Here is a 24,532-nt window from a genome sequence, read left to right as displayed (position 1 = left end):
CGAAAAAATGTTAAATTTAATAACTTTCGCAGGATGGTTAGGTTGCACCGTCACGAAGGAGACATGGCTAGCTGGTCGGGCCGAGTACTTTACAAAGTACTCGCTCCACACAAAATACACAAAAAAAAACTGCTAATGCATGTAGCAATTTTTTGTGTAGAACATAAACAAAAAAAATCACTACACCGGCAGTGATTTTTTGTATAAAACACAACACAAGCGATTTTCTGTGTTTTGTGAAGTACTTTGTAAAAATATCCGAGCCCGATCAATGGATTTGCTCTCATAACAAGAATGCAGTGATTTTCTGTGTTTTGTCTGGCCTGAGTATTTTGTAAAGTACTTGAACTTGATCACTGGATCTGCTCTCATAACATGAGGGTTCTCGGGTTCAAATCCAGATGGGGTTATCCTCAGCTTGCCTACAAAAGAGAGAGAGAGAGAGAGAGAGAGAGAGAGAGAGAGACTTTAAGAGGAACACCAATATGAAAAAGAACAGAAAAGACAGTTAAAAGTAGACACCAATACTGCTACCCCACTTCCTTCCTCCCATCCTACCTACATGAATCTCACCGCTTAGTGGGGTGGGGCCCTGGCTACTAGACGGGTGGTCAAGGTTCGATTCTCATGGGTGTCTCTTTTTTGCACAAGACGACACCTAGCATAGGCCCCGAGAACAGGGGTCCTAACCTCAGAGATTTACACCGCAGCAGGACGACTGTAGGTATGGTAGGCTGAGCAAGCACGACCAGGTCTTCATGCTGAGTGCGGTTTTTTGCGGGTTATAAATCCAAAAAAATGAATCTCGCCCATACATGCACAGGTGATTGCTAGAAGGATTACAATGCATTAGAAGTCAGAAAATGAAAGAACAAAGCGACTACTTGTAGATAGCCGTTGGCAGAAGGGTACAAGCTTATCAGGTCAGGGGTACCCTTGATGGCCATCAGGGGGTCTCTTCCCTCTGATGCCGTTCATCCATGTCACCAGTGGCATCCCAAACTAGGGGTCCAAATGCATCAGATACTATCGGATATTGGATCAGAGTCTAACATGTTATTTTTGGATTTGAATCTTTAAAGTAAGATCCAAATGTGCATGCAGATCAGATTAAGGTGTGTTAAGTATTGTCTTTGGATTCAAATCTGATCCGTTTGCATTTTTTTACATGTAAATAGCTTGCACTTTTACTTCTTTTTACTGGTCCAGTGTTATCACACGTAGTTTAGATCTAGACTCAATCTTACCTCATCTGATCTGATTTGGATCTGGATTCAGATCTAATGTTTATGTTTAGATTTGGATTCGGATCTGGCAAGGTCAAGCCCGAAGCCCGTCCGTGTGCACCTCTATCCCAAACACCATTGTTTTGACCTTGTTTAAGGTTGCCCATTTTGCATGCCTTAGATATCATTCAAAAAGAGCATCCAAGACTGAAAGAAATTTGTGGGACCATCTAAGAAAAAACAACTGCAACCAGAGTCCGGATCAGGTGCCATCACGTGCCACATTTTTTGTGCCCTGATGCCTCCCCCCCCCCCCCCCAATCAGGTCATGGGCCCCACACCTGACAGGCCCTAGAGGTCAGTTGCCTAAGGCACAAAAAATTGTGCCATGTGATGACACCTGATCTTTCACCTGCTGCCATGGTGTTTGGGATGACATGCATCTCATCTCATAGATGGATGAACGACATCTGAAGGACCCCTAACGGTAATCCATCAAAGGTTCCTCTGTCCTAATCAAGTCCGGAACAGGTGCAATCACATGGCACAAAATTTGTGCATCAAGCACCTGGTTGCCTTCAATCAGGCCTTGGGCTCCACAACTGACAGGCTTGTCCTCAAAATGAAAGGTGATCAGGTGCTTAATGCACAAATATTTGTGCAATTTATTGCACCTGATCTTTTCACTCTTGGCACCATCTAAACAAGAACATGGTTGAGTTGAGCCTCAAGTCACAATTAGGGGTGGCAAAACCTGACACAACCCGCCAATCCGCCTCTTAGGCGGGTTCGGGTTGGGCTTAAACTAACCCATTTAATAAACGGGTCGACCCGCCTAACCCGTTTATTAAACGGGTCGGGTTCGTGTTAGGGGTATGCCAACCCGGCTGACCCGTTTAATAAACGGGTTAGGCGGGTGGGTCAACCCGCCCGCCAACCCGTTTACCCGACCCAACCCGTTTATAAACGGGTTGGCGGGTCGTGTCGGGTTACCCGTTTAATAAATGGGTCGGGTTCGGGTTGAGGTATGCTGACCCACCAACCCAGCGGGTCGACCTGCTAACCCGACCCGATTGCCACCCCTAGTCGCAATTACTTACAAAATGCCATTGATTTCTTATATCGTTTAGTTAGCTAATGGCATAGCGATAAGAGTTTAAAATAGCAATAAAAGATTGCATCTTTACATGAATACTTTAATGTTTTATATTTTCATACAAAAACCACAAAAAAATGAAAATAATTTAAAGTTTCATAAAGAATTAAAAAATTAGAATATGCAACAATAGGGCTTTTGCCAATAAGATAGGAAAACCCGTAAGGTCAACGGGTTTTCATCGAATGAGCATCGAAGTTGATGCGTTGAAAAAAGGAATTTTTACTCAAAACTAGCGCACACAATTAAGGATTACTCATATATATATATATATATATATATATATATATATATATATATATATATATATATATATATATATATATGAGAACTGAACAAAGGCCCAATTTCTGGTTCTGCCCCATTTTGCCTCATAGGGTTTAAGTGTTTTATGATAGATTTGAACCGTTAGATGTGTTTACAATGCTAGATTTAGTGGAAATCGACTATTGGATCATGTTTTTTCAACAAAAAAATGCTTTTCTAAGCCAAAAAAACTGGTATCTTCATAGCCATTGATTTTGGATCACCAGAAAAACATGCATACAGGTCAGATTTCGGTGATCCAAAAGCGGGTTTCCACTAAACAAAACCGATATATCACATCTATGGTGTTAGATGTGAGAATATATATATATATATATATATATATATATATATATATATATATATATATATATATATATATATATATATCATTATAGAATTGTAATGTTGACAGCTTTACATTTAAGATCACCTATTACTTGGAGGGAGGCAATGAAACAATTTTAGCTGTAGATAAGAGTGAATGGACTAACAAAACTCATAAACTATCAGAACCCACAGATAGAACACACAAACACAAACACACACACTATGCAGGCCTCAATCACTAGGGAACTTAAGAAACATAAATGGGTCAGATACCAAATCTGACCCAATTGGACCCTAATCAATTGAATTCGGAATTAGATTTACAGTCAGATGGAAAAGGGTAGTACCAAATCCAGATACTAGGACAAATAATCAGACATATTTACATAAATTAGGATTCAGATATCTGTCAGATTCATACTTGGTTCGGACACAGATTAGCAACCCATGAACCTAGCAACTTGGATTCCTTATTTTGTTCTAAGAAATTTAAATACAAACTTTTTTTTTTAACATCTCACAAGACTTTTTCAGATGCACGGAAAATCCAGAAAATCCCAACACAAAGATTTGTGTGCATGCCCAGGCCCCGATATGCACCCCAGAAAACCAAGATAAGTTTTGAGAGAGAGCATCATGAAGAGCACAATAGGACGTAATAACCCATGTTTTCAAGGTAACCGTATGTTGGAACACAGCAAAATGAAGACACTTATCCACAGGAGAAAAGTGTAAAAATCTATTATTACACATCTACGGGATAATGGATCCTTTTAATTTTTGAAAATCCCTTTACATGGTATAAAAGAAACAGTACATACCATAACAACTCTTAACACATTTGCCGTGGTCACAGGAGGGGATGAACAATCACTGCTGATAAAGTAGAAGCTGTGATTGTTGATCACAAGGTGATTCTTGGCGAGAACAACTGGCACCTTTTTTTATACTTTAATAAACTTGAGAAAGTGGCGTGCTTGTGATTTGCAATCACATGATTCCGAGAAATCCAAGAATCACAAGGCATTGCAAACATGCAGATGCCAAGTCATAATCTGAGTTTATATTTTTTAATTGGACCCTACACTTTGACAGAGAAATACAGTCCCCATTAGGGGTGGCAATCGGGTCGGCAGGTCAGCATACCTCAACACGAACCCAACCCGTTTATTAAACGGGTCGGCTGTGGCAAACACGAACCCGACCCATTTATTAAACGGATAACCCGACACGACACGGTTAACCCGTTTAATAAACAGGTCGGGTAAACGGGTTGGCGGGTTGGCTGGTTCGTGTTAGCGAGCGGGTTAGCGAGCAGGTTGGTGGGTTCTTGTTAGCGGGCGGGTTGGCGGGTGGGTCGAATAAACAGGTTGGCGGGCAGGTTGGTGGGTCGGGTTTGGGTAAACAGGTTGACCCACCCGCCTAACCCGTTTATTAAACGGGTTGGCATACCTCTAACACGAACCCCACCCGTTTAATAAACGGGTTAAGTGGGTCGGCCCGTTTATGACACAAACCCGAACCCGCCTAAGAAGCGGGTTGGCGGGTCGTGTCAGATTTTGCCACCCCTAGTCCCCATCCTTTGGACCTCAAAATTTCCCTGTCACATGGGTACGAGGATACAACCATTTTTATGAAGTTTCTAATATGACTGGTATGTAAGGGGTTACAGGAGAGCCAAAATAGAGTACCCATGTGACAGATTTTTCCATATTGCACCACACACACACATTTTTCATTCTTGCAACCGGGGCATAAATATGCAGCATAAAATTACTCAGCTTTCTTAGCCATAAAATACAGGTGATATTCACGGAGCAGTTTATATACAGATTCGGATGCTGTTATTTAACTTATTTACAAAAATATACAACCTAAAGACGTGATGCTACCTGAAATGCGGTGCAGGAATCAAAATTCTTCAGTTTCATTCACGTTTAAATTTATTCCGAGTTCCACATCCAGCCACCTTTCCCAATCAAGATCCATGCTTCATTTCATCCATCTGTTTTCACCTGAAATATTAAAAAGTTCGCTCCTATAACAAAAGGAAAATGAAGGAACTAAACAGTAAGTAATTGCTTAAAGCCAAAAAAGTTCATCAAACCCACCAAGAAAAATGGCCAAAAAGCTGCTACTAGAAGTGGTCATATGTGATTGTATTGCAACGAAACAGCAGGCATTATGGTTGCATAGCATTTTCTGCTACAAACTTGAACCTAATTGAATTCCATCGAAAGTAATCTTTCATTTTTTTTTGTCATGTAAAGGAAAGAAAAGGAAATGACTGCGCTCATCAAAATGTCATAAATAAAGACTGGCTACAAGTAACTGTGATTCAGAACACATACATTTGCATGACTCAGCTTTTCAGTAAAATTAAATTATGCACAAGACTCATGGAATGTGTTACAATCCCTGCTTGAATCTGTTTTCTGCTGCTACAGCAGCAGCAACTGCAGGAGGCAAATGACGTAAACTTTCTGATTGCTTCATGCTATTGCTGATGCTTTCATCTGATTTATCTGGCTTTCCAGAACAAAATAATGATTCCAAATCCTTGACTGTCAGCGCTGGTTGATCCTGGCTCCTACGAACTGCATTCATAACAGAAGTGGCTGCCTTGCCTATGTTCAATTTGTAAATGCTCTCTTCAACAGTATTTCTCACCTGACAATAAGAATGATGGAAAGGAAAATGAAAAAAACAAGCCAGTCTACTTAGCAGGCTTCCTTGACCATCTTAATTAGCAATAACAGTGACCAATAAAACCAAAACTGTCATAAACATATAATACAGTACACTGGCCATGCTTTAGCTCTGCGCTAACAACATTTCCATATTTTGTAGAAGTGAAAAGATGTTCATTTCAATGGTGGCAGCTCCATGAATGCAATCATTCACGTTAGGACTAGGAATGAAATTCACTGCATTAGCATACAAATGAATCAATGTTTAACATGATGATTATGTAAGAGGCTAGTTGTAGTCCTCAAACCTTGTCCGTTTCCAGATTTAAATTCATTCCAACCAGGAGGTTATATGGTCAGGTGAAGCTATCGGATCATCAAGGAACCACCATTACACACTATTTAGGGAATGCATGCTTTAAACATATTGATGTTTTTACTTGGAGTGGTTCATCAATTAGCCTTTGACCAGTGACAGACCTCTGAAGCACCAAAATACACATAAAGAGCAACAAAAATAATTTTATAAACTGTTGCAAGAAAATAATTGTAAAATATTTGTTCTATTTAAAAGAAAGATAAGGCTGATAAACAAGCCAATCAAGAAGGTGAAACTTGGCCCCAAAAGGGGTTTGGCGTAGTGGTATGGAGCCTAGGCCGCTAGGCAGGCGGTCTAGGTTCAAATCCCATGGGCGTCACCCCTTGCACAAGGGGAAGTGTGGTGACTCCCTGGGGGCAAGAGGTAAGCCCACAGAGTTTTATGTTGCCAGGATTACAACCGCAAGTACGGCAGGCAGAGCCAGCACGGCTAGGTCTCTAATCCTGTGGGCGGTTTCTCCGTGTAAATATAAACAAAAAGCAGGTGAAGCTTGGCTCTTTTACCAACTTGTTCAATCTCAGGAAATAGGCTTGTATACCATTCAAACTGTAGAAAAAATTAGGCCTTGTAGATAATCTTCTATTCATAGATCCACTAGACGAATTGATTTGTAGGAATGTGTATGGTGGATACCCTGGGGACATAAGGCCATGGGGAATAATCAGACTGCTCAGGGGAGCTGGAATCAGTAAAACAGTAGCAACAAAGGCTCATCAAGGTATAACCAGAGGCCTAAAGCTCATGACACACACATGCATATGTGATGCAGACACAAATATATACAAGAACACACATAGTGTGGGACTTTCCCACTCAGTTATCCTTGGTCCAGTCAAGGTCTGTTCCCTCCTAAAATGGGTCGTATACCAGCCAACAACATCCTTTTAAACACTTGTTTACTATTAAAGGATATAACATAAAACTATTAAAACATGAACATAAACTTTTCAAAATTTCCCAAAAGTTCAAATTGGTAACAATCTAAGATAGGCAAGAATGAACCACAGGAATCACTAAGCAAACAAAACTTCAGGTGCTTTCAAAAGAATGACGCAGGCTTGAGCTGAGGTCAAGCATGAATCAAGTGAATCAAACCCAGCTTGAGCAGCATAGTGCTCGGCTTTGCTTGGAAAATATACGCCCTGAATTGTAGAGACAAATAGACTTACAATGAAGCGATGAACAAAAGTGGGCTTCACTTGTCCAATTCTGTGAACTCTATTAATAGCTTGAGCTTCAACTGCAGGATTTAGTAGCGGCTCTATAAGAATTACATGCTGTGCTTCTAAAAGATTAAGACCATTTGCACCGTGCTGAATCAAAAGCAGTAACACTTGAATTGACTTTGGTTTGCACTGATCATTTTCTGACATCCGATTGTATTTTGTTCTAATTGTCCCTTCTTTGAATTCCTCGAGGGCAAGATGTGATTTCCTACACCAGTAAATCAGATGTTAAGTGAGAGTCCCCTGGGTTCAAATAGGTATAATGTCAGCCAACACACCAAACAAGTGCATGCAGATATCAGATTTTGTAACATTAGTTAAAAATAACAAAAATACCTAGTGTAATTAATTCCTGAAGTTTATAGCTACCATGTAATTTGCTTTATGATCCATTAAAAAATGCGCACCTTCCACCTTTCATTCGAACATGGCTAATATTATTTGCATCTAGAGAATGTTCCAGCACATCAAGAACATCGTTCCAACTTGAAAAGACTATAATCTTGGCCAGCGGATCAGTAGATAATATCCACATAATTTTTCTTGTGACGGCTCCAATCTTCAAAAGAGGGAAAATAGACAAGTTGCATTAGGCTCAGGCTCAGGTATACAAACGTACATACCACATATACAAAAAATACATATGTCCATACACGTACAATTTGTGTACATACATTATGAGAAGATTTTATTCTTTAATTCATTCAGCTTATTGTGAATATTGACCACCATACTTAGTCAATACAGCAATCAGAAGCAGCATCTAGCAGGAAATGCAAGAAAGAATCTCCATTAAAATCAATTCTTATGAGAAGATTGGTGCACCCTGAATAAAATATTCAAGTGCAAAAGCAGTGAGCATTCATGTACACACACACATGCATGCACTTTGCGCATTTAAAATGTACCAAATGTATGTATGTACTTTCAGATTTGCAGGAATAAGTACCAAAATTTGAATAACATATATAAAACAAATGGTCAATTCCACGCACATCATATTGTATTTGTTTGGGTTCCACACACCTATACCTGGGATTTTCAGAAAATATATGAACCAAGGTTGTAAGTATCCTATTGTTACCCATATCGGTCAGGCCTAAAATAAGATAAGTATCGTAAAAAAATCATAATTTTTAATAAAACATCTCAAAAATCCAAAAAAAAAAAATAATGAAAAATAAGAAAAAACTAGCAAAAATTCTAAAAAAAAATCATCACATGAACCAATGATGAATTTTACAAAATACAACCATAAAATCACGTATGAAGCATTTGTCTCTATGAACTACACAAGACATCATCAAACATTAACTATCTCACAAGAACAATGCAAAATATTAAATATCTTGCAATTAAGAACATGTCACAAGACTCATACTTTCATATTACATAAACAAACAAAAATATTATGGCAATAGTTGCACTCGATTTTCACTCATTACTTGAGTGCCCCATTGCCATGCCGGATCATTTGGTGCGATCTTTATTGAAGCGTGGAGCTTGATTTCTACCTTAATATAAATCTCTAATTTTTTGGAGGGTAGCATTATAATTTTACTCATAATAAAGTTTTTTTACCTTAATCTACTTGATTGGAAAAATTGTGGAAATGCACTTTTACTTTAGCAAACCACAAAAGCCCCATCCCTTGCGCACGGATCGGCCCTCAAATCGCTCTCACAAGTCCTAGGGCGCATAAATACCTCTCTAATGACTTCTACACAAATGAGGGAGTCAGCCCTCAAGAGGTCCTTAAAAGTTAAAACCCAAAACTGAAAAATTACTTTTTCAAAATATCACGATATTTTACCTATAATATCATTTGTTGAAAATACAACGATAATATCGCAATATTTTGAAAATATCGCCGACATCTGTGACTATGCTAGCAATATGACCAGGTCTTTGATGCCACAACATAAATTCATCTGAAATTGTTGTTCTTAAACCACCTTCAAACTTCTTTTGAGAACTCAAATCCAATGAGTCTAGGTAATACAAATCCACTCTCCTATGGCCAATCTCAATTCTCCTTCTTGAAAGTTTATCCTATACAACACAATCCACAAGATAAAAGATTACAATATAGTTATGCTTAGTGATTTGACCAACAAAAAAAAGGTTCATCGCAAAATAAGGGACATAAAAAACTTGAAAAATATCCAAGTTTTTTCCAAGACAGAGGTGGGAGTGATAGATCCAACTTTGGAAATTTGCATAAAGGACCCAATTTTTGAAATTGAAATTTTAGGGATTTTTTTTAAATTCCTTTACACAATTTTTAACAAAACAACAAAAACTCTTTTTAAGTACGGTTCAAGCCTTAGGTGGGTTACAGTTTACAACCTATGTCACACGGACTCGGCTAGGGAGGCGCCGCACCCGAGTCAACATGCCCCGACACAGGTGCGGACACGGGTGCGACTTAGGGCACGGCCCAGACTCGGTCAACGACGAGTCAGAGTCGGTCAATGAATCGAGGCCGTCCTCGTTTTGCACTCGGTCAATGTTGATTGAGTCTATATTAGTCTATTTTAGGGTGAAAAAACAAAAACAAAAGCAATTTTTTTATATATATTTTTAAATATATATATATATATATATATATATATATATATATATATATATAAAGACTGTTGTGCACAGTGACAGTGCACAGTCACAGTGATTGTGCTGACTGTGTTGTGCATTGTGCACAGTCACAGTGACTGTGTTGTATGTACAGTCACGATTTTTTTTTAAATATATATAGCCGAGTCCCCGTGTCCAAAATTTTTAAAATTGCGCTGCACCCGTGTCGCACCCGCACCCATGTGACATAGTTTACAACACACACATGTAAGACTAAGATAACTGAATCAAACTGTTTTCTTGTGACTTACATTGTAAAGTTGTGTCTAGAGTCTGTTTTGCTTTCGTTGAGTCTGATGTAAGCTGCCCGGTTGAGGTGAATCAATACCCCGAAGGGGCAGCCCATATACTTGAAATGTAAGAGGCCTACGGGCTAAAATTGTGAATGAATCAAATGCATTGTATATATATATATATATATATATATATGGGTGGATGACATATATGTATGGTTTGACGTTTTTACGTAAAGAGTATCGACCCCTTACGATGGTTTCAAACATTTGCAAATGTGGCAAATGGTGGGTTATAAATGTGATGCATGTTCAAAAGACATGTTTCGTATTTGGTATTGACCATAATAATGGTTTTGTATACTGAAACCGCATTCTATGCTTTAAATCTTGCAAGTATAACAAGTACGATCTACACATGGGGTGTGTGATCAAATAGCATGAATTTGATAGGTATTGACCCAAGTGTTTGTTTGTGTGTTAAAATTTATGTCATAATTTCAAATGTGCATGTGTGTCAATTATGATGTGATGCATGAAGTGCATGAATAAATGATGTGAATTTATAGGTATTAACTCAAGTTATTGCTTGATGTGTTAAATTTTTTCTATTCATGATTTAATCTGCATTTTGACATATGTATAACATCAAAATTTATGGGTATTGACCCAAGGGCAACTGTTGACATGATATTGTCTAGCATGTACATTTACTGTGTGAAATGACATGAATTAAGAAAAAGTTCCCAAAAGATAAGAAAGTTATACTAATGCACGTCACTCTGAAAGATGGGTGATATTGGCTTGTACTATTAAGGTCGAGCAAGTGGGTCAAATGTGAACCCTCGTCTATACCAACACCGTGGGAATTGTGGTCCCGTCGGACGTGGACTAAGATAGTCTCGTCGGGTCAAATGTGAACCATTTCCCTACCATGGCAGTTTAAGATAACTTTGTACTCGGATACACATGGCAGAGTTTGAGCTACAGTTGTATGCTGATAGTAGTGCGTCTATGATGTTTCAGTCCGAGGAACGATGTGTCTCAAACTCTGGTGCTAGCCTTTGTTATCCTGGAGATTAAAATGTGAAAAATACAAATTGTGCGAATGAACACCCCCAAGGAGACCTAAGTACCAATAGTTGGATGGGCGTGGTGCCCCGGGGCAACAGGATGAAATTTAAGTTTGATGTTTTGCAAGCATTGCATGAATTGCAAAAGAAAGTAAATGGAAAGAAAAGAAAAATACTCATGCATGAGGTAAGTCATGGCATGACAACATAATTGTATGCATGGAATATGTGTGAACATGATGGTATGTTTAAATGGGATAAATGCTTAACTGTTTGCATGGATTGGTATGCGAGCATAAGCGTACACTCTATGTCACACGGACTCGGCTCCAAGGTCGCCGCACCCGCGTCGACACGCACCGACACGGGTGCGGACACGGGTGCGGCTCGGACTCGGTCAACCCGACCCTGGGTGTGGTCAATGCACCCAGGGTCATTTTGGTCCATTTTTTGGATTTTTTTTTTTTGAATTTTTTTTTTTAAAAAATTTTCTGGGCTACAGCTGTAAGGAAAAAACCCATCACAACTAAAAAACCTGTACACTTTCAAGTTTTAAGTACAGAATGGGCACAACTCAAGTTTCTGTGGTTTTTTCCTGTACGAAGAAAGTGAATTATTACAGTGTATGAAGAAAGTGCCCAAAAGTGAATTATTCTTGTATGAAGAAAGTGTACAGAATGCCTTCACAACTCATCACCTGTCCCCTAATGGGCACAACTTTGACCGAGTCTTATATATATATATAGCCGAGTCCCCGTGTCCAAAATTTTTGAAATTGCGCCGCACCCGCACCCGCACCCGCACCCATGTGACATAGCGTACACTCAAATAACCTGTAGGCATAATTGTATGCGTGAATACAAGCACACTAGATTATATGTTTGACTTGTATGTGTACTTACGCATAAAGATATGCGTAAGTTGTATGCCTTATTTACACAGACGTTGGGGTAGGATTGTATGCTTAAGTACGCATAAATGTATGAGTGTATTGTATGTTCATAAACGCACGAGTATCTATGAATACTTTGCTTGTTGAGACCTAATATGGGTATGTGGAATTGTGTTAAGACAAGATGTGTCTCACGTTCCGTTTCTTTTCTCTTTTCAGCTCCACAGGAAATGGATGTCGAGGGACACGGGGACTAATGTGTTGGACTAGACCGTGGCCTTCTATTTTTTTTGTGTTTTTGTGTATAAACTCTGAAATTTCATTTATGAAATAAATGAAATCATTGTGCGATATTTGAATGGTTATGGTTTGATTCTAACTCTTTGACGCACCCAAGTTTGGGGATGGTTTTGAATTGGTTTAAAAAAATCTTTCATTGTGTTTCAAAAAAAAAATCTCGTATAGTCAGGCAAGGCATTATAGCTGGCGTGCGGTAAAGGATCCCTGTGATCCCCCATCCGCGTCTTTCCCACTTTATCCTCTGAGACGTCCGGAGGCGCTTCCCTATGCCTCACAGTTTTGTATATCATCCAAGATCCGGAGTACCTGCTAGAATCTTTCGTCCAGCTTTTTGTTCAAGGCCCTGATCTCGTCCTACATCGCATTGAATCTTTCATTAACCTGACTTTCACAGCCCTGAACCTTTGTACAAACTTCATCATGCGAATTCAAGATCGGTACCGAGAAATCAACAAGAATTGTAAGAACAAAGCTAGACCGCTCCTGATCGAAAACGTGAAGGGTGTGGGCCCTTGTGCAAAAAAGAATCTAATAAAGCACCAAGAACACAAATCTTGTTGATCTTGGTCTGCAAGAAATCCTTGCTCTGATGTCACTGTTAGAACCCGACCCTAAAGAATAACAAATTTTACAAAGGGCCTGAGGGGTAATAAGAGGGCTCGTCTAAAACACAAATAGGTAAAGAAAAATGAGGGTTGATTGGCCTGGGTGACGAATTTCGCAGGGTAGAAGGGAGAAGCCCAATCCCGCCTATCGTGCGACCTATGTTGGGACGTGTGGAGAGAGACTCTAAATTTCTCAAGTTGTAAACCACGATAAAAAACAAAGAATAGAAAAACTCTCAATAATCTTCATTAATCCCAAATAAAGAATACAATACCTATTTATAGCGTCCTACTAAGAAGCATAACTAAATCAAGAAACCAAGAAGATATGAGTCCTAATCTAAGAAACCTAAGAAACCAAGAAGCATAAAATAACAAGAATCCTAACTAATCCAAGACTGGAAACTGAAGGCGGCTAGACGTCCTCTAGGGCCGGCCGACTGAGGCGCTTGGGTGGCTCAGGATCCTGGACCGGGTCAGGTCTAGGTCGATATGTAACACAAGCCAAACCACATGCTGTTTGTTAAGCATAGACAAGTGAAGCCCCAACACAGGGTGTCCAGTTTGGCTTGGTTCGTATAAGCTCGTGAAGATATACACGTAGCATTCAACTTATACGTCAAAAAGCAGTATTGCATAGTTGGTTAGAGATCATGGCAGGTAGAAGTCAAATCTCACTGTTGATTACAAAAAAAGAAAAAATCAGTGTTTTACATGAGCCAGTTCAGGCTCGGGTCAGCTAAACACCAGCTTGAGCCCGAGCCCAAGCCCAAGCCCAAGTTAGATCCTTTGATAAACGAGTTCAGCCTGAATGCTACGTGTTCAGCTCGTTTACCAGTCCTATCCACAAGAAAAGCCTCAAGGACTGACACACGTTTACTATTCTAACTTAATAGGCATAAGAACTACTGCAAAAAATTAGTGGCAAACAAAGAAACACCTTTGTTCCATAAGACCCTTGAATATGCACTGCATCATAAGCTCGGCTTTGGTCATCATCCACATAGGCAATATTCTCATAATCCGTATGTTCTCTGCACTTGGGACACATAACCCATTTTCTTTGGGACTTTCCATGAAGAACGAATGAATGCTCAGTCATTGCAATCAAACCTGCAAAACAGAAAATAGCTCGCCATGACCAATCTACCAGAATAAACAAAATCAATAAGAAATATTAACTTACCTAAACTGAGATGACAATCTATGATCCATGATCACCTAGAGCATTTTATGACAACATAATTTTGGAAGGAAAACTATCTGATACCCATAAACAACATGATCATACTTAAATAATGAACCTTAACTGATCAATCAAACTGACATTTTTAACAATATTACATGACAAACATGCCTCTCATCTAATGATGCCACCAAAAAGGGTATTAAAGCCTGAACCTAGCTACATTTTCTGTTGTAATGCAATTTCTATGAAGGGATCCAACTCTTACATAGCATTAGAAACACAAAACAAAGTTCATGCAATAGTTACACTGTAACAATGTATAGTTTCTTCTGTATTTCCTATTATTTTCAGGGTCTTAGTGGAAATTTTCTATTTTTGGCTCATGTAATCTCATTCAATTTGGCCAACTCAGTTTATGGTATTCTTAGTAACAAAGCTATACTGCAGATTGAATAACAAAATATAGAACAGGCCTTCCATTTTGTTCACGTTCCAAACTAAGCGAGCAGCCTCACTGAGGTGCATATCCATCTACTGGTACAAGAAACAAAAAAAAAAATTGACAAAAGTTAAGAACAAGACCACAAAACATAAAACCAAAGAGTTCAAACATTATTAGAGAAAAAAATCATAACTGTTCTCAATATGGAGAGACTTGCATATCCTAAAAGTCTCGCCTTGTTATATAGAATAGAGCAAGGCAAATACAACTCAAGATTTTGTGCACGTGTATATGTACAGCGAGCACGCACGCACGCACGAGAGAGAGAGAGAGAGAGATGGAACCATAATTTGGTCAGGATACTCTAATTAAATTTGGTCAGATGGTGCCAATTTTAGGTTTAAGCATAAATGGTAATCGATAAATGATGGTTATGAGTGGATTACCATGCATGTTTGCCAACCTATAAAGCCCTATTTGGAAACTGCCCGTCGGAGGCAGACAGAGTGGAGCTGGGGAATACCCAGCTCCTAAAACAGTTTGAGATGGATGCTGTTATGGGAAATGAAGGAACTAGAGTGGTATTTGCCTACTCCAGTTCCTCATTTTACTTCCCACCTGGATGAGGTGGTAGTTACCAAATTCTACACCAGTTCCCACTCCGGTGAACATTCTGACAGATCTGGCGACCTTCCCAAGAATGTTTTTAGTTTTAATTTCAGCTTCCCAACTGCATTCCAAACAGCCACAGGAGTGGAAGTGGTAATTCCTCAGCTGAACTGTTCCACTTATCCCAAACAACCATGTGGACTTGTCAAAAGACTCAAAACCACAAATTATGGAGATTCCATAGCTGCATCCCTAGCTGCCACCAACAGGTAGTTTCCAAACAGAGCCTAAATGAGAACACAATTAAGTTACCATCTTTGGAGATTTGAATTTTAAAAATTAAATCTGAGCCATCAGATTGAATCTGATGAAACAGCAAAAAACATCATAGATGTTCATGTATAGCTCTCTCTCTCTCTCTCTCTCTCTCTCTCTCTCTCTCTCTCTCTCTATATATATATATATATATATATATATATATATAGGGCCACTAGAATATGTTAACTGGAAATATGTGAACTGGAGTATGAACTGAGATTTTGATGGATTTTTTTAAAATTTTCTTAAATTTCATCATACGGATGTGATATAGATGCTTGCTTTTATAGAAACTCTTGGATCCAATTACGATAAATAAGAAGGATCTTTTAAGGCTTGAAGATCAACGGCTTAGAATTTTCATAAATATTCAAGCATCCAAAAATCACATTTTTTTATCGAAAATATATGATCTAACAGTCGAGTCCTAGCAAATGGACCATGTTGAATGCATCTGCAGGGTTGGATTTGCAAAAAAAGGTGTCAGAAATGCCTAGTTCACACCCCGGTTTACATATTTCCAGTTAACATATTCTAGTGACCCTATATATATATATATATATATATATATATATATATATATATATATATATATATATATTATGTCACATGGGTGCGGGTGCAGGGGTGCGGCAGGGCAAAAATGTAAAAAATTATATATATATATATTTGAAGTTTTAATAGTTAACATTGTCATAATATCATTCAGCATGCATGAAATATATCAACCTAAATATCAATCAAATAAGTAAAGCAATTACATAAATCAACCTAAATATCAATCAAATAAGTAAAGCAGAAAATAACTAAATTATGTACCAAAAAAGGTGCCGCAACAGGACCATGAATAATTACATAAATGACGATGAACGCAAGAGAAGATTCGATGCAACCCATACAGTAGGCAATGCATGCACAGGGTGCCTCACCCATGCACATCACGCGCCTCAACATTCCGAAGTTCCGTCCCCTATATAGGTGTTTTGGGCGCTGACCCCCCGCTGACAGGAGGAACCCAAAAAACACCTAGGCAACCATAAAAAAATTTGACCACCCAATCGATGTCGCAGTGCGCAACATGTGCAACGGCCGCACCAGCAACTGCTACACTGCGCCGCAGCTGCACGCATCAGGTGCACGCAATCGCACCCACAAGTACAGCATCCATGTGAACCATGTGACACACATGTGGTGCCGCAGCAGCACCGCACCACGTGCCATGAGGATACAAAATTTTGGTCCCCTGTATAGGTGTTTTGGGCGCTGACACCCCCCCCCCCGACAGGAGGAACCCGAAAAACACCTGGGCAACCATAAAAAATTTTCATCACCCAATCGTTGTCGCAGTGCGCAACATGTGCAACGGCCGCACCAGCAACTGTTGCACAGCATCAGGTGCATGCAACCGCACCCACAAGTACTGTAGTCATGCGAACCATGTGACGCACATGAGGTGCCGCAGCAGTAGCGCACCGCGTGCCACGAGGATAAAAAATTTTGGTCCCCTGTATGGGTGTTTTGGGCGTTGACCCCCCGTTGACAGGAGGAACCCGAAAAACACCTGGGCAACCATAAAAAAATTGACCACTCAATCGTTGTCTCAGTGCACAACATGTGCAACAGCCGCACCAGCAACTATTGCACTGCACCGCAGCTGCGCGCATCTGGTGCACGCAACCGCACCCACAACTACAGCAGCCGCACGAACCATATGACGCAGATGAGGTGTCGCAACAGCACCGCACCGCATGCCATGAGGAGAAGGGAGGGGGGTCGGCCCCTCCCCTGAAATCAGAGGAGCAGGGGGGCTCGGACCCTCACCTGCTGACCCAACAAGAGAGCGATAGAGAGCAAGGTGGGGAAGAGTTGGGAAAAGATAGAAGAAGGAAGGGGGCGAGGGAGAGGTTACCTGAGACTCAGAGGAGAGGAGGAGGTGGCGACCATGGCGTCGGGCTCCCCTGAGAGACGTCGGGAGGAGAGGAGGCGAGCGAGAGAGCAACAACCCTGCGGTACTTGTGGGTGCGTGGGAGAGGAGAGCTGCGAAAGAGGATTAGGGCAAAAATTTGCCCTAATCCCATTTCGCAAACCTTTTATCGGGCAAAAATAAATTTTTTTTTACGTCTGAAATTTGGACGAAAATAACCCTGGGTGCGGTCAACGCACCCAGGGTCTTGTTGACAGCACCGGGTGCCGCACGCGCACCCGCATTGCGTTGACGCGGGTGCGGCACCTGCTTTGCCGAATCCGTGTGACTTGTATATATATATGAGAACTGAACATATTAGGCCCCCTTTTCTCATTCTGCCCCATTAGGCCCCATAAGTTTGAAGTGTTTTATGATAGATCTGAACCCTTAGATGTGTTTAGCATGCTTGATTTAGTGGGAATTAACTCTTGGATTATGTTTTTTCGACGAAAAATGTATTTTCATGAACAAAAAAAATTTGATGCATTCATAGCCATTGATTTTGGATCACCGGATCTGATCCAAAAGTCGGTTCCCACTAAACAAAACCTATAGACCACATCTATGGAGTTAGATGTGAGAAAAAACACAAAAAACTATGATTTTTTAAGGGGCCTAACGGGGCAGAACGAGAAAAGGGGGCAGCACTAGCGCATTATATATATATATATATATATATATATATATATATATATATATATATATATATATATATATATATATATATATATATGTGTGTGTGTGTGTGTGTGTGTGTGTGTGTGTCACCATTTATCTCATAGACCATCACTGTCACGTGCCTAATTTTCTCAATAGACCAGTGCGGCGCGACGGTCTTTCCTTACCGTCGCAAGCCTTTCAGTCGCTCACTCGCAACTAAGTTGTCACAGGCATAGAATGCTTCGCAACCCACAATGCGTCAAACTGCCCAATTTGGCTAGCCTAACGGCCAAAGGCCACACACCAACACCTTTTCATGTGCTGAATCATTTTCATTGGCCCTGCGCACCACCTCGTGTACAGCTGCCTAACGGAAGTTGATCAAGTGCATTTTCAAATGTATATTCTATATAGTCCATGCCTCTTAGTGCATAGTCGTCCCATACCAACTATCACTTCCGAAAAGGGCACAAACTTGTCTTAGCCTTGCATGTCATGGAGTGTATTATGACTCCATGTGCACGCCACAGCAAAACCTCGCCACTGAAGGAACAAAACCTTGTGACCCCAGTCCGAAGACTAGTTGATGATTGAACACCATAACGAAGAGCACCACCCAGACTCATTCGCAGGCGCCTAGACATTCACTCGCCTAGCCCCGAGTCACCATACTCGGTTGGAATCACCTAAGGTGATTCCCGAAGGAATTAGCCCTAACCCACACGCACCCCCGTACGTCCAACAGTTACATGTGGGACATTTCCTGCAAGCTGAGAGGTCCTCAACCAAATCTCCAAAGACAACATCCTCTGATTCGCTGGCACAGCTTAACCAAACAACGCTCCACGTCTGTGTCGCCATATAGTGATGCACTAACGACGATATTGCTGCCTATCGTGTGCCATGATACCACCGCACGTCACTGATCAAGCCATACCGCGCATTCCTACACTCGATCCATTTTCCACTCAGTAGAGCTCCGCACTGCGCATGCCCTATTCCGAAGGCTCGGTCCGGGACAATCACAGACTCTTTTAAAAAACATATTTGCATGTGTTTTTTGCTTAATCTAAGCCCATAGATATGATCTCTAATGTTTTATTTAGTAGAAAACATGTATTAGTTTAAACATTTTTCATGTTTAGATGTGTCTTTAGCTCAGAAAAAAAAATCTAACTCATATTACATCAAAAACTTGATTAACTAAAAGTCAAGAATTCTCGCAAAATTGATTTGAACCAAAGCATAGTTTTTAGTGAATAAGTAATGATAAACACATCTACAAGTTTGGATTAAGCAAAAAAATGCATGTAAGTACGCTTTTTAAAGGGGTCGGGGAGATAAATGGTCTGGAAGCTCCCCCCCCCTCTCTCTCTCTCTCTCTCTATATATATATATATATATATATATATAGTATTATGACAAACATGTATAGGTACAAACTACAAACACCTTAAGAATCCATGGTGCAAGTCGTTTTGATCTAATTGGACCTCATAGATGGATCAGCATGTCCAAAATAGTGGGGATAGACTTTAAAATTTTGTTTTCTCAATGAAAAAATATGATTTCATGACCCAAAAAAGTATCGCACATTATAGGCCATTGATTTATGAATCCGTATGAAAACCTACCTATGTGTCGTAACCGGACAATCTAACAGCCGATTCCCACTAAGAAAAACATGTAGATCACATCAGTAAGGTTAGTCATATGGAAAAGAACCAAAAAATTAGAAAAAAAAGACATTTGTACTGACAAATGATTGTAGCAAATATGGATATATATATATATATAGGGAAGGGTGTAATGGTGGACGTCCTTCTCACATCGAACGAGCGGTCCCGCGCTACGCATCCACTAAAGACCCTTTTCAGCACGCGCACGATCAACAACACACACTAGTCTGATGGTGGCGTCCACTGTTTGGGCATCCACCATTACATATATATATATATATAGATAGATAGATAATCCATGTATAGTTTTTTGTGCTCTCTCTCTCTCTCTCTCTCTCTCTCTCTATATATATATATATATATATATATATATATAGAGAGAGAGAGAGAGAGAGAGAGAGAGAAGAATGATAAAATGGAGGCATTATATTTCATTTTAATGTTGAACTAATTAACAAAAAAACATAATCAACATATAAACAATAAGACAGAAGGGCTTCAGTTTCTTCTTAATTGTTGTGACCAGTATCTCTTAGCAAAAGTTTATTCTTATTTCACTATATAAAACAAAGGAAGAAGAGGAACATCATTTGAAACTATTATACCTAATCTTAGTTGTCAAAGCTGGCGCCTAGGCACAGCCGACCTGGTTTGGGTAGTGGGATGTTATATTGCGGACTACGCGCCGCCAAGTCTGGGACTGCCTAGGCTTTTTTTTTAAGACATCATTTATTTTCTTATTTGAGAATAAGGAGAAGACATGTTATTCGTCTATTGGTTGTATTATGTCTATTGTCGAGAAGAAGAAGATATTATTTATCTATTGCTTGTATTATATGACTATGTCACATGGGTGCGGGTGCGGAGGTGTGGCAGGGGCAAAAATGTAAAATATATATAAGGAGGGTCCGGGGGTTCCCTTTGGCGCGGGTTTTTTTAAAATTCCGCAGCCCATTTCATAGGGAAAATTTAAAAAAAAAATCCAAAAAAATGGATCGAAATGACCCCGGGTGCGGTCAACGCACCCAGGGTCAGGTTGACCGCACCCGCACCCGCGTCGAGTCGAGTCGACGTGGGTGCAGCACCCTGCTAGCCGAATCCCTGTTACATAGATTATGTCTATTGTTGAGAAGAAGAAGAAGGCATTATTTGTCTGTTGCTTGTATTATGTTTATTGTTATTACATTTTTTGTATACATGATTTTATTTTTTGTGTATTGTTCATTCACATTGTTAATTGTATGGTTTGTTTATTCAAATTGTTAATTTATTCTTAATTTGTGTGAGCAAGTTAAGGTTATGTAATATAATTGTTTTATAGTGTTCAACGGCATATTATTTGTCTATTACTTATTCTTGATTGATTTTGTGTCGTATACATATTTCTTATTATGGTTTAAAAAAAATATTTGGGGTACCGCCTAGGCCTAGGGCGCCTAGTCCTTTTTAGGGGCTCACCGCCTAGGCTTCACCTAGCGCCTATGACAACTAAGTACCTAATCAGGTCAAATATGTGTAATGAAATGGGAGATCACAAAAGAGATCCCTAAACACACAATAATAAAGCCACTAATGGGCAAGATACATAGAACCACAAAGTGCTTAAGCAAAAGAGCATAAAAATACTATCTTCTTTATTGGAGAAATGCTCTACAAGCCATAAAATAGAGTATTTATACACAAGAGAGAACCAAAGGGGAGCTCCCCAACAGTCACATTTGTGACCGTTGAGGAGGATCACAACAGTCCTATGAAAGGACAACTCAGCCCTTGGTCAAATGAAGAAAAGAAAATGAAAATAAAAAAATAAAAAAGAAAAGTAAAAAAATAGAAGTGGACTGCGCTAATTACATATGATAAAAAGACAAAAATACCCCTAAGGGTTATACCAGTTTACAACTATATATATATATATATATATATATATATATATATATATATATATATATATATATATATATATATGCACACATTTTAACAACCCTCCTCAAACTTATGGTGAGATCACCGAAAGTTTGTTAAGTAGAAAAAAAATGAGCGGTAGAAAGGGCTTTGGTGAAGAAATAAGCAAGTTGGTACTCTGATGTGACATACGGCAACTCAATAATTCCTTTTAAATATTCATCACGAACATAATCTCAATGTGTTTGGTTCTTTCATGAAAGGTGTGATTTCTTGCTACGTAGATTACACTTTTGTTGTCGCAACATAACTTCAAGGATTGGGAGATGGAAACTCCGTAAGATTTGCCTCTTGGAGTATATGCTGATGCAGAAGAAGAGAAAGATGGTGAGAAAGAAGGGGACGGCTGCAACAAATGGTCTGATCTCACTCAGAGAGATCGTGCTCTATTTTCCATTTATATACATATGTGTTACAGACTGAATCGGGTCTGGATATTACATAACCTTTCATCAGTTCCAGACCCGAATACAAATATAAGATGTTATACAGATTCTGGTATTCGGGTCTAGATCCAAACCCGTAACCCGAAAACACAAACAGTTTCAATACCCTCTCTCAAGTTGTGCATGGTCGCGGACCATGGACAACTTACTTTTTAAGAACCAAAATCGTATGATGGTAAGGCCTTTAGTCAACAAATCTGCTACTTGATCTGATGTTCGAACGTAGGCTGGTTCAACTTCTTTTTCTTCTACCTTTTGTCGAATGAAATGTTGATCAATCTCTATATGTTTTGTACGGCTATGATGAATGGGATTGAAAGTGATCTGTATAGCACTCTGATTATCACATAGGAGAGTAGTGGGTAGAATAGGTTCTCCTATTTCCATCAAAAGATGTCTCAGCCATGTAACCTCTGTTGTTGTTGCTGCCATAGACCGATACTTTGCCTCCTCAGTACTAGATCGTGCAACTGCACGTTGCTTCTTGATGCTCCATGCTATTAAGTTCCCATCAATAAAAACACAATACCCAGAAACTGACCTTCTGTCATCCGGATCTCCAGCCCAATCAGCATCTGCATATACAACTAGTAGCCCAATCAGCATCTGCATATACAACTAGTTGATGTTGCTCCCCTTTGGTCTTAACTTGATGATAGATTAAGCCCATCACCAAGAGTACCCTTTAAGTATCGAAGGATTCTCTTGACAACGTTCATATGCTCTGTGTGTGGGTCATGCATGAACTGTGAGACTTGGTTCACTACATATACAATGTCCGATCTTATGAAAGTTAGATATTGAATCATACCCACAAGGCTGCGATATTGTTGAGGTTCTCCATATACTTCTCTGTCCTGAGCATTGAGCTTATGATTCAACACACTGGGAGTAGATAGGGGCTTGCAATCCTTCATATTTTCCTTATCTAATTAATCCAAGGTATATTTATCTTGAGTTAGTGAAAGAGAATTATCCCGCCGATCTACTTCAACCCCCAAGAAATAACACAGAACCCCCAAATCTTTCATTTTGAACTTTCGACTTAGTAGAGCTTTTGTACCTTCTATATGTTCATCAGAGTTCCCCGTGATGATAATATCATCCACATAGATGAGGAGCAAAGTACCGACCTAACGATCCTGAAAAATAAATAGAGAGTGGTCGAAGTGAGACCGAGTGAACCCATGTCATTGAACTTCGACAGAGAAGCTATCAAACCAAGAACGGGAGGCCTGTTTTATCCCATAGATAGTTCTTCGTAATTTACAGACATGAGTGTTGGGATTGTGTTCTGCATAACCGGGTGGTTGCTCCATATACACTTCTTCTTTCAGACTACCATGCAAAAATGTATTTTTGACATCAAGCTGACTGAGAGTCCATCCATGTTGGACCGACAGAGATAAAATTAGTCGAATGGTTCCCATTTTAATAACAGGATTAAAAGTCTCATCATAGTCTTGTCCATATTCTTGAGTGAAGCCTTTGGCTACAAGTCTCGCTTTGTAACGTTCAATGGATCCATCAGGTTTATACTTAATCTTATAGACCCATTTAGAACCGACAACATTTTTGTCTGAAGGCTTAGGAACAATTTGCCAAGTTCCACATTCATGCAACGCTTTCATCTCCTCGTTCATAGCTTCAACCCACTTAGTCGACATGTATGCCTGCGAGAAGCTGATGGGTTCATCCTGCTTTTCAATCTGTGAAACGAATAACTGTAGATCCGTGGAGAAGTTATAACTGACTCATCGCTCAATAGGATGTCGGATTCTTCCCGTTCTCCTGGGCTGCACATCGATGTGTTGATCACTATTCTTGTGACGTCGTTCATAGACGACTCCTTGGAATTTTGCGGCATTTGAAGTAGGCACGATAGGAACCTGCATATTTCTCAGCCCTTCTGGCTGAGGCTCTACATTGGTCTCACTCTGTTCAACTGGTGGGGTATGGCATAGGGTGACATCATGTGTCCCTGTTGTATCAAGTTGGTTAAGTAACTCAGCGGCAAGCCATGGCTGATACCACTCGACATCCTTGTTGTGTCCATCTATATTTCCCAAGTTCTCAATACTGTTTTCATCAAACACAACATTTTCGTGAGACTCTAATGCGATGAGTGGTGGGGTCATAGCATCGATACCCTTTGTATTGATCAGCATATCCAACAAACTTGCACATGCATGCCTTGTCCTGAAACTTATC

At 39.8% G+C, this 24,532-nt stretch overlaps 1 protein-coding gene across 2 annotated transcripts in view; it reads right to left on the bottom strand.

Annotated features, from left to right (window-relative positions):
• Nucleotides 1-4,779: 4,779 nt before the first annotated feature.
• LOC149844023 (RING-finger, DEAD-like helicase, PHD and SNF2 domain-containing protein) overlaps nucleotides 4,780-24,532 on the bottom strand; it is a 155,414-nt gene continuing 135,661 nt past the window's right edge. Inside the window, exons 16-21 of one of the 2 annotated variants that reach the window (XR_016430949.1) lie at nucleotides 13,991-14,163; nucleotides 7,721-7,872; nucleotides 7,257-7,521; nucleotides 5,370-5,688; nucleotides 5,130-5,237; nucleotides 4,780-5,033 (exon numbers count right to left, since the gene is read on the bottom strand). Coding sequence is in view for 1 of the 2 variants with exons in the window: in XM_090000260.1 (XP_089856386.1) it covers nucleotides 5,428-5,688; nucleotides 7,257-7,521; nucleotides 7,721-7,872; nucleotides 13,991-14,163 (851 nt within the window). In the remaining variant the exon portion in view is untranslated. Of the gene's footprint in view, nucleotides 5,034-5,129; nucleotides 5,238-5,306; nucleotides 5,689-7,256; nucleotides 7,522-7,720; nucleotides 7,873-13,990; nucleotides 14,164-24,532 lie in introns of those variants that run through there. The other variant, XM_090000260.1, reaches the window with a different exon arrangement.

The sequence above is a fragment of the Nuphar pumila genome, chromosome 3 (genome assembly GCF_984573655.1).
Source record: "Nuphar pumila chromosome 3, dmNupPumi1.hap1.1, whole genome shotgun sequence".
NCBI lineage: Eukaryota > Viridiplantae > Streptophyta > Magnoliopsida > Nymphaeales > Nymphaeaceae > Nuphar > Nuphar pumila.
Note: the sequence above shows the minus strand (reverse complement) of the source record. Positions and strands in the feature narration are given on the sequence as shown.